The sequence below is a fragment of the Mya arenaria genome, chromosome 8 (genome assembly GCF_026914265.1).
Source record: "Mya arenaria isolate MELC-2E11 chromosome 8, ASM2691426v1".
NCBI classification, from domain to species: domain Eukaryota; kingdom Metazoa; phylum Mollusca; class Bivalvia; order Myida; family Myidae; genus Mya; species Mya arenaria.
The window spans coordinates 61544637-61558356 of record NC_069129.1 but is presented as its reverse complement, the minus strand read 5'-3'; the positions used below and the strand labels follow the sequence as shown (position 1 = coordinate 61558356).

Genomic DNA, 13720 nt, shown 5'->3' with positions numbered 1-13720 from the left:
CCAATACAGGTTGTTTTTTTCCACCTCGCTTCTCACCAATACAGGAGATCTCTCCATCTCACTTCTCACCAATACAGGAGGTCTCTCCATCTCGCTTCTCATCAATACAGGGTTTGTCTCCACCTCGCACTTCACCAATACAGGGTTTCCCTCCACCTCGCTACCACCAGTACAGGAGGTCTCTCCATCTCGCTTCCACCAATACAGGAGGTCTCTCCATCTCGATTTTCACCAATACAAGGTTTCCCTCCACCTCGCTTCTCACTAGTACAGGAGGTCTCTCCATTTCGCTTCTCACCAATACAGGGTGTCTCTCCACCTCGCCTCTCACCAATACAGGGGTATTTTCCACCTTGCTTCACACCAATACAGGAGATCTCTCCACCTTGCCTCTCACCAATACAGGGGTCTCTCCACCTTGCCTCTCACCAATACTGGAGGTCTCTCCACCTCGCTTCTCACCAATACAGGGGATCTCTCCACCTTGCCTCTCACCAATACACGGGGTTTCTTTACATTGCTTCTCACCAATACAGGGGACCTCTCCTCCTCGCTTCTCACCAATACATGGGATTTCTTCACCTCGCCTCTCACGAATACAGGGGATTTCTACACCTCGCCTCTCACCAATAAACTGAGTACCCCTGCACCTCGATTCTCGCCAATACAGGAGGTCTCTCCATCATGCCTCTCACCAATACATGGGGTTTCTCTACCTCGCTTCTCACCAATACAGGGGGCCTCTCCACCTCGCCTCTAACCAATACAGGTTGTTTTTTTCCACCTCGCTTCTCACCAATACAGAAGGTCTCTCCATCTCACTTCTCACCAATACAGGAGGTCTCTCCATCTCGCTTCTCATCAATACAGGGTTTGTCTCCACCTCGCATTTCACCAATACAGAGTTTCCCTCCACCTCGCTACCACCAGTACAGGAGGTCTCTCCATCTCGCTTCCACCAATACAGGAGGTCTCTCCATCTCGATTTTCACCAATACAAGGTTGTCCTCCACCTCGCTTCTCACTTGTACAGGAGGTCTCTCCATCTCGCTTCTCACCAATACAGGGTGTCTCTCCACCTCGCCTCTCACCAATACAGGGGTATTTTCCACCTTGCTTCACACCAATACAGGAGATCTCTCCACCTTGCCTCTCACCAATACAGGGGTCTCTCCACCTTGCCTCCCACCAATACTGGAGGTCTCTCCACCTCGCTTCTCACCAATACAGGGGGTCTCTCCACCTTGCCTCTCACCAATACACGGGGTTTCTTTACATTGCTTCTCACCAATACAGGGGACCTCTCCTCCTCGCTTCTCACCAATACATGGGATTTCTTCACCTCGCCTATCACGAATACAGGGGATTTCTACACCTCGCCTCTCACCAATAAACTGAGTACCCCTGCACCTCGATTCTTGCCAATACAGGAGGTCTCTCCATCATGCCTCTCACCAATACATGGGGTTTCTCCACCTCGCCTCTAACCAATACAGGTTGTTTTTTTCCACCTCACTTCTCACCAATACAGAAGGTCTCTCCATCTCACTTCTCACCAATACAGGAGGTCTCTCCATCTCGCTTCTCATCAATACAGGGTTTGTCTCCACCTCGCATTTCACAAATACAGGGTTTCCCTCCACCTCGCTACCACCAGTACAGGAGGTCTCTCCATCTCGCTTCCACCAATACAGGAGGTCTCTCCATCTCGATTTTCACCAATACAAGGTTTCCCTCCACCTCGCTTCTCACTAGTACAGGAGGTCTCTCCATCTCGCTTCTCACCAATACAGGGTGTCTCTCCACCTCGCCTCTCACCAATACAGGGGTGTTTTCCACCTTGCTTCACACCAATACAGGAGATCTCTCCACCTTGCCTCTCACCAATACAGGGGTCTCTCCACCTTGCCTCTCACCAATACTGGAGGTCTCTCCACCTCGCTTCTCACAAATACAGGGGGTCTCTCCACCTTGCCTCTCACCAATACACGGGGTTTCTTTACATTGCTTCTCACCAATACAGGGGACCTCTCCTCCTCGCTTCTCACCAATACATGGGATTTCTTCACCTCGCCTCTCACGAATACAGGGGATTTCTACACCTCGCCTCTCACCAATAAACTGAGTACCCCTGCACCTCGATTCTCGCCAATACAGGAGGTCTCTCCATCATGCCTCTCACCAATACATGGGGTTTCTCTACCTCGCTTCTCACCAATACAGGGGATTTCTCCACCTCGCTTCTTACCAATACTGGAGTTCTCTCCACCTCGCTTTTCACCAATACAGTGTCTACCTCCACCTCGCTTCTCACCAATACAAGGGTTTCTCCACATCGCTTCTCACCAATACAGAAGGTCTCTCCACCTTGCTTCTCACCAATACAGGAGGCCTCTCCACCTCGCTTCTCACCAATACAGGGGGTCTCTCCACCTTGCCTCTCACCAAAACAGGGGGTCTCTCAACCTTGCCTCTCACCAATACAGGGAGTTTCTCCATCTCGCTTCTCACCAATACAGGAGGTCTCTCCACCTCGCTCCTCACCGATACAGGGGGTCTCTCCATCTCGCCTCTCACCAGTAAAGGAGATGTCTCCATCTCGCTTCTCACCAATACAGGCGCCCTCTCCACCTCGCTTCTCACCAATACAGGTGGTCTCCCCACCTTGCCTCTCACCAATGCAGGGGGTCTCTCCACCTTGCCTCTCACCAATACAGGGGGTCTCTCCACCTCGCTTCTCACCAAAACAGGGGGTCTCTCCACTTTGCTTCTTACCAATACAGGAGGTCTCTCCACCTCGCCTCTCACCAATACAGGGGGTCTCTCCATCTCGCTTTTCACCAATACAGGAGGTCTCTCCACCTCGCCTCTCACCAATACAGGGGGTCTCTCCATCTCGCCTCTCACCAATACAGGAGGTCTCTACATCTCGCTTCTCACAAATACAGAAGGTCTCTCCATCTCGCTTCTCACCAATACAGGGGGTCTCTCCACCTCGCTTCTCATCAATACAGGTGGTCTCTCCCAATCAATTCTCACCAATACAGGAGGTCTCTCCACCTTGCCTCTCAACAATACACGGGTTTTTTCTACCTCTCCTCTCACCAATACAGGGGGTCCTTCAACCTCGCCTCTGATCAAATTGCGTGTCTCTGCACCTCACCTCTCACAAATACAGGGTGCCTCTCCATCTCGCCTCTCATCAATACACGGGATTTCTCCACCTCGCCTCTCACCAATACATGGGATTTATCCACCTCGCCTCTCACCAATACACGCGGGTTACCTCCACCTCGCTTCTAGCCAATACAGGAGATCTCTTCACCTCGCCTCTCACCAATACAGGGGATTTCTCCACCTCGCCTCTCACCAATAAACGGGGGTTCCCTCCATCTCGCTTCTCGCCAATACAGGGTGTCTCTCCACCACGCCTCTCACCAATACAGGGTTTTTTTCCACCTCGCTTTTCACCAATACAGGGTTTCCCTCCACCTCGCTTCTCACCAGTACAGGAGGTCTCTCCAGCTCGCTTCTCACCAATACACGGGGTTTCTCTACCTCGCTTCTCACCAATACAGGGGATTTCTCCACCTCGCTTCTTACCAATACTGAAGTTCTCTCCACCTCGCTTTTCATTAATACAGGGTCTCCCTCCACCTCGCTTCTCACCAATACAAGGGTTTCTCCACATCGCTTCTCACCAATACAGGAGGTCTCTCCACCTCGCTTCTCACCAATACAGGAGGTGTCTCCATCTCGCTTCTCACCAATACAGGGGGTCTGTCCACCTTGCCTCTCACCAATACAGGGGTCTCTCCACCTTGCCTTTCACCAATACAGGGAGTTTTTCCATCTTGCCTCTCACCAATACACGGGGTTTCTCTACCTTGCTTCTCACCAATACAGGGGATTTCTCCATCTCGCCTCTCACCAATACAGGGGGCCTCTCCATCTCGCCTCTCACCAATACAGGGAGTTACTCCATCTCGCCTCTCACCAATACAGGGGGCCTCTCCACCTCGCTTCTCACCAATACAGGGGGTCTCCCCACATTGCCTCTCACCAATACAGGGGGTCTCTCCACCTTGCCTCTCATCAATACAGGGGGTCTCTCCACCTCGCTTCTCACCAATACAGGGGGTCTCTCCACTTTGCTTCTTACCAATACAGGAGGTCTCTCCATCTCGCCTCTCACCAATACAGGGGGTCTCTTCATCTCGCTTCTCACCAATAAAGGAGGTCTCTCCACCACGCCTCTCACCAATACAGGGGTCTCTCCATCTCGCCTCTCACCAATACAGGAGGTCTCTCCATCTCGCTTCTCACCAATACAGGAGGTCTCTCCATCTCGCTTCTCACCAATACAGGGGGTCTCTCCACCTCGCTTCTCACCAATACAGGGCGTCTCTCCAAATCAATTCTCACCAATACAGGAGGTCTCTCCACCTTGCCTCTCACAAATACACAGGTTTTTTCTACCTCGCCTCTCACCAATACAGGGGGTCTTTCAACCTCGCCTCTGATCAAATAGGGTGTCTCTACATCTCGCCTCTCACAATTACAGGGTGACTCTCCATCTCGCCTCTCACCAATACACGGGATTTCTCCACCTCGCCTGTCACCAATACAGGGGATTTCTCCGCCTCGCCTCTCACCAATACACGGGGGTTACCTCCACCTCGCTTCTCGCCAATACAGGGGATCTCTCCACCTCGCCTCTCACCAATACAGGGGGCCTCTCCATCTCGCCTCTCACCAATACAGGTGGTCTCTCCACCTCGCCTCACACCAATACAGGGGGCCTCTCCATCTCGCATCTCACCAATACAAGGGGGCCTCTCCATCTCGCCTCTTACCAATACAGGAGGTCTCCCCACTTCGCTTCTCACCAATACAGGGGGCCTCTCCATCTCGCCTCTCACCAATACAGGAGGTCTCCCCACTTCGCCTCTCCCCAATACAGGGTGCCTTTCCATCTCGCCTCTCACCAATACACGGGGATTCTCTCCACCTCGCCTCTCACCAATACAGGGGGCCTCTCCATCTCGCTTCTCACCAATACAGGGGCCTATCCACCTCGCCTCTCACCAATACAGGGGGCCTCTTCACTTCGCCTCTCACCAATACAGGAGATATCCCCACTTCGCCTCTCACCAATACAGGGGGCCTCTCCATCTCGCCTCTCACAAACACAGGGGGTATCTCCATCTCGCCTCTCACCAATACAGGGAGTCACTCAATCTGACCTCTCACCAATACAGGGAGTTTCTCCATCTCGCCTCTCACCAATACAGGGGGGCCTCTCCATCTCGACTCTCACCAATACAGGGAGTCACTCAATCTGACCTCTCACCAATACAGGGAGTTTCTCCATCTCGCCTCTCACCAATACAGGGAGTTTCTCCATCTCGCCTCTCGCCAATACAGGGGGCCTCTCCATCTCGCCTCTCACAAATACAGGGGGTATCTCCATCTCGCCTCTCACCAATACAGGGAGTCACTCAATCTGACCTCTCACCAATACAGGGAGTTTCTCCATCTCGCCTCTCACCAATACAGGGGGCCTCTCCATCTCGACTCTCACCAATACAGGGAGTCACTCAATCTGACCTCTCACCAATACAGGGAGTTTCTCCATCTCGCCTCTCACCAATACAGGGGGCCTCTCCATCTCGACTCTCACCAATACAGGGAGTCACTCAATCTCATCTCTCACCAATACAGGGAGTTTCTCCATCTCGCTTCTCACCAATACAGGGGACCTCTCCATCTCGCCTCTCACCAATACACGGGGTTTCTCCACCTCGCTTCTCACCAATACAGGGGGTTTCTCCACCTCGCCTCTCACCAATACAGGGTGGCCTCTCCATCTCGCCTCTCACCAATACAGGGAGTCACTCAATCTTGCCTCTCACCAATACAGGGTGTTTCTCCACCTCGCCTCTCACCAATACAGGGGGTCACTCAATGTAGCTCTTTTCTTTCAACTTTCTTTAATCTATGTTGAAACATGTTTTATTCAGAAATGTTGGCTAAACGGCTATATAAATTTTATAAAACCTCGATTGCTCGAACTCGCACTAGCACCGGTGACCCGGGTTCGGTTCCGGCCTAGGCGATTGTGAGTTTGCTTGATGATCAAAAGCCGGAAAGGTGGTTTTTATCCGTGTTCCCCCACAACTCAAGATCAAACTCTTACTCAACATCGTGCCATCAAGAGTGACTACGTATAAAATCGTTGTAAGATAAATATAGTTCAGCTAACGAGTCACTTGGTCTATGGGCAAGGTCACAAGTGGTCATAAACCTGAACTCCTTAAACATTCAATACCATGTAATCTGTTTCACATATAAAGATTGTTCTCATTGAATAGTAGATCATTGTTACTTTGGGTTAAAAGGCTTGCTCGATAACATCCGTTCGTCCGTCAATCTGTCAGTCGCATTTCATATCGGTCAATAACTTCATGATGCAATAATCGATTTTCAAACAACTCTGCACAAGTGGTAACCACATTAAGGAAGTGTATGGTGTGCAAGTCCAGTGTCCAAATCTCGAAGGTAAAGAACACAAAGCATTTTATAAATGTTCAATATAAAACTAAAATGATGGTTTTGTTCGTGACTGGGGTATAACTTTGCCGTGCTTAGTGGGATTGTAGAATGACTTGACACAAATGTTTACCATTACATGAAAACGTTACGCATGCCAGATTTATGTCCGAAGATGAACGGACAACGCCACAGAGCACTTTGGTACGAGACCATGGTACCATGGGACATTGACATCTTAACTCGAAGGACCACAATGGAAATAAGAGTTTTCTCTTTTTTGTGTCATCCTTGGTTTGGTGTGCCTGTCATGGCTATTGATAATATCATGTATGTATAATGTTATTTACTATACATGTTGTTCATTCCTTACTGAAATAAATCTATATATCTATCTATCTAACTCCGTTAGTAATGTTTCAGATGATTATATCAGTAGCGGACTTTGTATTGCATGGCACCAAACCAGCATCTGAACGTATGTGTGTGTGTGTGCGCGTGTGCCTTGCGTGCGTGCGAACGTCGATTAGAGTGTTCAATGTCCTTCTTTTAACAATGCTCCAGAAATAATTTCAACAATTAGACCAGTATGGCCTCACTGTTCCTAACATACATTTATAATAGCGAACATAAATATATATTAAAATGTCATATCTGCACGTTCTACTACATGTGTACAGTAAAACGTTTATTTTGTTGATTATACCTCATTCACCATAGTGAGGCGACCAGAAAGAATCAAAATACATATATGAATCATCCTAGGCCAAAACTAAATAATGCATTGAAATTTATAGTGAACGTAAATAATATCCACGATGATATTTCAAAACCATTCTACAATCTATTATTCTTCGTTATATGGTTATGAGAAACACGTCTGGACACAAGGGACGCCGCAAATGATTAGGTCTTTGAAAACCCCTTGTATATACATGTGTGTCCTTATTTTGAGGGGTCGAACACATTGTTTAGACTTTGTTTATATGGGCGCTATTACAGACAGCTACTTGCTTCATAAAAGATGCTCTCTTAATTGTTTTAACAGTGTAAAGAGGATGAATAAATGTCGAAAACAATGGTTCTTACGAAGGATACCTAGTTTAATATGAAAGAAAGGTGCAGAAATCATATTTCTACCTTATAAGATGATAGTTGATCACAGTAAATATTTTAGCACTCACCAATCATTAAATATTTTTGCGATTTCTGCTATTAAAACACGGTTACAATCTTGTTATCAGTAATTAATATTTTCCATGCGTTATTTCGTAAGTAGTTAAAAGTGTATCACTCAAAATGTATGTTTGTTATACATGTGTAAGTACATTTATTGATTTTGAATAAGGGTGTCACTTTAATGGAAACTGTTGTTTTCCCCATCCTCCAACCTCTTGTTCGACAATACCATGATTAAACGTTTCCTCTGAAGCATGAACATGTAGTCTGAGAAATTCATTGATATTTCCTGACACGTCTCGATCGAAAAGAAATGTTTTACATTCCATAAATTTCTTACAAACAGATATGTTTATTGAAAACCGTTTAATATATATAACAGAATAAGAATTATTAATGTTCGTTACAGCTCTATCATATTTCCTCTTACAACGTCATCAAATCCAATGAAATGAATGGGGTAGGCAAAGCATTGAAACTGTCATTGACGTCAGTTATAAATCATAGAATTCAAATACAATGACTCGTGCGTCTTTGTAAAACCTTCTTTAGAAATATTGTAACAAAAGCTGATAAAAGGCAACTCATCATTGGCTATATCCATCTGATTTATTATTATGAGGAAACAATTCGGTGTGTTGTTTCGTTTAAATTGCAATCTGACAAAAGTTAATTCACTTCCCGTGGTTCGAAATTAGATTACATGCAATTCTCACCATTAACTATTTATGCAAGTTTAAGTATTCTCATTTAATTACAGGTGATTAATGTTCGGTGTATGCAAGCGCTGCTGAATAATTAAGAGATCACCTTAAAATAATTTACAATAAACTGTGCGTCGCGATTGGCTGCTTCGGTAGGAACATATGAATCTTTTTTATTGTGATAATTTTTTATCAACAAAGATTTAAACATTTAAAGCTTGACTTTGGCATTCAGTAGTGAATAAGTTGTTCCAATATAACCTACGCCTCGAGTGTCAGCGCCACAAGTCATTCGGATCCCCTCGGCCTTTTTTTATCGAAAACAACCTCGGATGTTAGCCGCTATATTAGTATAAGTAGTTCGTAAAATTTTGAACTATTTTATTAAATAAATGATATGTTTTAGCTTGTTTATGTAGCTCTTATCTTAAATTGATTGCCAGTGAAGTTTTTTTATTGCAAACATATTTAAGATTCCCTAAAGTTAAGTCATTAAGTTTAACTGCTAATTTTAATTACTACGCGATCTACTTGCAGCGGAGTTAAAGTGAACCGATTTCTGACATTGTAAACCGTCCATATACATCCGAGGTTGTTTTCGATAAAAATGGCCGAGGAGCTCCGATTGTGCCACTAGTGTGGACTCACTGAACAACGAGCAAGATTTTCCAATTCATCACTGTTAATAAACCATTATAGGCTTTCTGTTTTCGCCATTCATCGGATTATGTTTTTTTACAGTGATGTGCGATAAAAGGTTTACTTAGCTATGTCAACAGCTGGTTATTGGACGAGGATTCTAAGCGCTTTAAAAATTGTTTGCCTTTTTCCAACACGCGTACTGGTGGAATTGAACAACGGGGGCCACATTTCGTGGGTATTTATTGATTTTACCGCAACATCCGGGACCACGGGGACGCTTTTTGTACGTACAAAAGCTAGAGCAATTGGGTTAATCCGCTAATGGTCGTCATCGAATTCATTTCCGGAGAAACAAAATGAAAAAAATCCAGCAAAATAGTGTCACATATATGAACCACGCCTCGCTTGTGCTTTTTGTAAGTTTTTATATTGCCGAAGCTTTCCTTTCAGGTTTATATTTATTGAATAGTTCCAACGTTAAGAATTTGTTCAGTCTCGAGATGGTCGGATATAGCATAATTGGTATCTCAAACCAGTAAGGGTTTCGGTATTGCTTTTACAACACGCATTATTATGAAGACTTTAAACGTGTACGTTTTAAAAACCTACATCATTGTTATCTACAAATTGACAAAAACTTTCTCATAAGGCCGAAAACAAATAATTGTTTGTTTAGGTTAACCTTCCAAATTTTTTTAGGTAGGGTAGGTAGGGATCTGTCGTAAGTTCAGAGTGTTTCCTTGCACATGGCAGTCTTTCCTACATTACTGTCATTGCCTGACTTTGTTTTATCATATAAACAATAATTCTGATCGTCCAATTCGCATTTATCCGCCCTTCGGAACTCTCTATTCACTAACGAATATTTTTTTGCTCGGAAACGGAAAAAAAATAGTTATGGTCGGCGCATTTTTATAGGTAGGGTCGGGTTGTCCGAAACAGACATATTTTTTTAGGCCTAAAGAGAAAATGCACAAGTGGGCGGGGAAGACAACAAATTAAAGGCTTTAAACGCTCATGGTTTATTTAGTTTTGAAGAACGATCTGTTTCGGGAGCAAAATACACGATCTTTGAGACATGTTTTGAATAGTAAGAAGGTGACCACACTTTAAGAAAGATAATTTTGAATAAAAATGCATTCACATTTTTTCGGGAAAAATCTATCGATCATATAACTTAAATAAATACATTTTTGTGTCAAAATACCCCCAGAAAACTGTTCTGTGGGTTCTGAATAATATCTATGATACTACCATCTCGCCCGAGCAGTTGAGCCATAGAGCTATTCCATGAACACGTAACTAACTCTAATCCAGACAGTTAAGCCATAGAGCTTTTCCATTGACACGTTACTACCTCTCGTCCAGGCAGTTGAGCCATAGAGCTCTACCATGGACATGTTACTACCTCTCGTCTAGGCAGATGAGCCTAAGAGCTCTTCAAGGGATACGTAACTATCTCTCGCCCAGGCAGTGGAGCCATAGAGCTCTTCCAGGGACACCTAACTACCTCTCGTCCAGGCAATTGAACCATAGAGCTCTTCCAGGGACACCTAACTACCTCTCGTCCAGGCAATTGAACCATAGAGCTCATCCATGGACACGTAATTACCTTCGTCCAGGCAGTTGAACCATAGAGCTCATCCATGGACACGTAACTACCACTCGTCCAGGCAGTTGAAATATAGAGCTCTTCCATGAACACGTCACTACCTCTCGTCCAGGCACTTGAGCCATGGAGCTCTTCCATGGACACGTAACTACCTCTCGTCCAGGCACTTGAACCATAGAGCTCTACCATGAACACGTAACTACCTCTCGTCCAGCCACTTGTGCCATAGAGCTCTTCCATGAACACGTCACTACCTCTCGTCCAGACACTTGAGCCATAGAGCTCTACCATGGACACGTAACTACCTCTCGTCAACGCAGTTGAACAATAGAGCTCTTCCATGGACGAGTAACTACCTCTCGTCCAGGCACTTGAGCCATAGAGCTCTTCCATGAACACGTCACTACCTCTCGTCCAGGCACTTGAGCCATAGAGCTCTTACATGAACATGTCACTACCTGTCGTCCAGGCAGTTGAGCCATAGAGCTCTTCCATAAACACGTCACTACCTCTCGCCCAGGCACTTGAGCTATATAGCTCTTCCATGAACACGTCACTACCTCTCGTCCAGACACTTGAGCCAAAAAGCTCAACCGTGGACACGTTACTACCTCTCCTCCAGGCACTTGAGCCATAGAGCTCTTCCATGAACACGTCACTACCTCTCGTCCAGGCACTTGAGCCATAGAGCTCTTACATGAACACGTCACTACCTGTCGTCCAGGCAGTTGAGCCATAGAGCTCTTCCATAAACACGTCACTACCTCTCGTCCAGGCACTTGAGCTATATAGCTCTTCCATGAACACGTCACTACCTCTCGTCCAGACACTTGAGCCAAAGAGCTCAACCGTGGACACGTTACTACCTCTCCTCCAGGCACTTGAGCCATAGAGCTCTTCCATGAACACGTCATTACCTCTCGTCCAGGCACTTGAGCCATAGAGCTCAACCGTGGAACGTCACTACCTCTCGTCCAGGCACTTGAGTCATAGAGCTCTTCCATGGACGCGTAACTACCTCTCGTACAGGCAGTTGAACCATAGAGCTCTTCCATAGACATGTAACTACCTCTTATCCAGGCACTTGAGCCATAGAGCTCTACCATGGACATGTTACTGCCTCTCGTCTAGGCAGTTGAGACTTAGACCTCTTCCATGGACACGGATCTACCTTTCGCCCAGGCAGTGGAGCCATAGAGCTCTTCAATGGACACGGATCTATCTCTCAGCCAGGCATTTGAGCCTTAGAGCTCTTCCAGGGACACCTAACTACCTCTCGCCCAGGCAGTGGAGCCATAGAGCTCTTCCAGGGACACCTAACTACCTCTCGTCCAGGCAGTTGAGACTTAGAGCTCTTCCATGAACACGGATCTACCTCTCGCCCAGGCAGTGGAGCCATAGAGCTCTTCCATGGACACGGATCTATCTCTCGTCCAGGCAGTTGAGCCATAGTGCTATTCCAGGGACACGTTACAACCTCTTGCCCAGGCAGTTGAGCCAAAGAGTTGTTCCAGGGACACGGATCTACCTCTCGTCCAGGCAGTTGAGCCATAAAGCTCTTCAATGAACCGGTAACTACCTTTCATCCAGGCAGTCGAGACAAAGAGCTCTTCCAGGAAGATGTAACTACCTTTCACCCAGGCAGTTGTGCTATAGAGCTTTTCCAGGGACACGTAACTACCTCTCATCCAGGCAGTTGAGCCAAAGAGCTGTTCCAGGGAAACGTTACTACCTCTTGTCCAGGCAGTTGAGCCACAGAGCTGTTCCATGGACACTTAACTACCTCTCATCCAGGCCGTCGAGCCTTAGGGCTGTTCCAGGGACTCGTATATTTACCTCTCGATCGGGCAGTCCAGCAATAGAGCTGTCCCAGAGACACTTAACTACCTCTCGTCCAGGCCGTCGAGCCATAGGGTTGTTCAAGGGAAACGTATATTTACTTCTCCTCCGGGAAGTTCAGCAATAGAGCTGTCCCAAAGACACGTAACTACCACTCGTCCAGACTGTCGAGCCACAGAGCTCTTCCAGGGACATGTAACTACCTCTCGCCCTGGCAGTCGAGCCACAGAGCTTTTCCAGGAACACGTTACTACCTCTCGTCCAGGCAGTCGAGCCACAGAGTTCTTCCAGGGACATGTAACTACCTCTCGCCCAGGCAGTCGAGCCACAGAGCTTTTCCAGGAACACTACCTTTCGTTCTGACGGTTGAGCGAGAGAGCTATATCATGGACACCTAACTACCTCTCGACCGGGCAGTTAAGCCATAGAGCTCTTTTAAGGACAAGTTACTACCGCTCGCCCAGGCAGTTGATCCATCGAGCTCTAACATGGACACGAATATTCCTCTCGTCCAGGAAATTAAGCCAAAGAGCTTTTAAATTGACAAGTAAATACCTCTCGTCCAGGCAGTTGAGCCATATAGCTCTACCATGGACACGTCACTACCTCTCTTTCAGGCAGTTGTGCCAGAGAGCTCCTCCATGGACACGTTACTACCTCTTGTCCAGGCAGTTGAGCGATATAGCTCTACCATGGACACGTCACTACCTCTCTTCCAGGCAGTTGAGCCATAGAGCTCCTCCTTGGACACGTCACTACCTCTCGTCCAGGCAATTGAGCCATATAGCTCCTCCATAGAAACGTCCCTACCTCTGGTCCAGTCAGTGGAGCCATAGAAATATATCATGAACACGTCACTAACTCTCGTCTAGGCATTTTAGCCATATATCATCTCCACGAACATGTAACTTCCTCTCATCCAGGCAGTTGAGCCAAAGAGATCTACCACGAACACGTCGCTATCTCTCGTCCAGGCAGTTGAGCCATAGAGATCTACCATGAACACGTCACGATCTCTCGTCCAGGCAGTTGAGCCATATAACTCCTCCATTGACATGTAACTTCCTCTCGTCCAGGCAGGTGAGCCATAGAGCTCTACCATGAATACGTCACTATCTCTCGTCTAGGAAATATAGCCATAGAGCTTTTATATTGACAAGTAAATACCTCTTGTCCTTTAAGTTGAGCCATA

At 46.6% G+C, this 13720-nt stretch overlaps 3 protein-coding genes across 3 annotated transcripts; all 3 read left to right on the top strand.

Moving 5' to 3' along the window:
- The first annotated feature begins 684 nt into the window (after positions 1–684).
- On the top strand, positions 685–1398 carry LOC128244428 (uncharacterized). The gene has a single exon (XM_052962436.1). The coding sequence runs from the start codon at positions 685–687 to the stop codon at positions 1396–1398; it is 714 nt and encodes a 237-aa protein (XP_052818396.1).
- Positions 1399–2171: 773 nt separating this feature from the next.
- On the top strand, positions 2172–3137 carry LOC128244427 (uncharacterized). Its single transcript, XM_052962435.1, has one exon. It carries the CDS (start codon positions 2172–2174, stop codon positions 3135–3137), a length of 966 nt encoding a protein of 321 aa, XP_052818395.1.
- A 105-nt stretch (positions 3138–3242) lies between these two features.
- Positions 3243–5973, top strand: LOC128244426 (proline-rich protein 36-like). The gene is made up of 2 exons (XM_052962434.1): positions 3243–4436; positions 4699–5973. Exons 1-2 carry the CDS (start codon positions 3243–3245, stop codon positions 5971–5973), a joined length of 2469 nt encoding a protein of 822 aa, XP_052818394.1.
- Positions 5974–13720: the final 7747 nt, after the last annotated feature.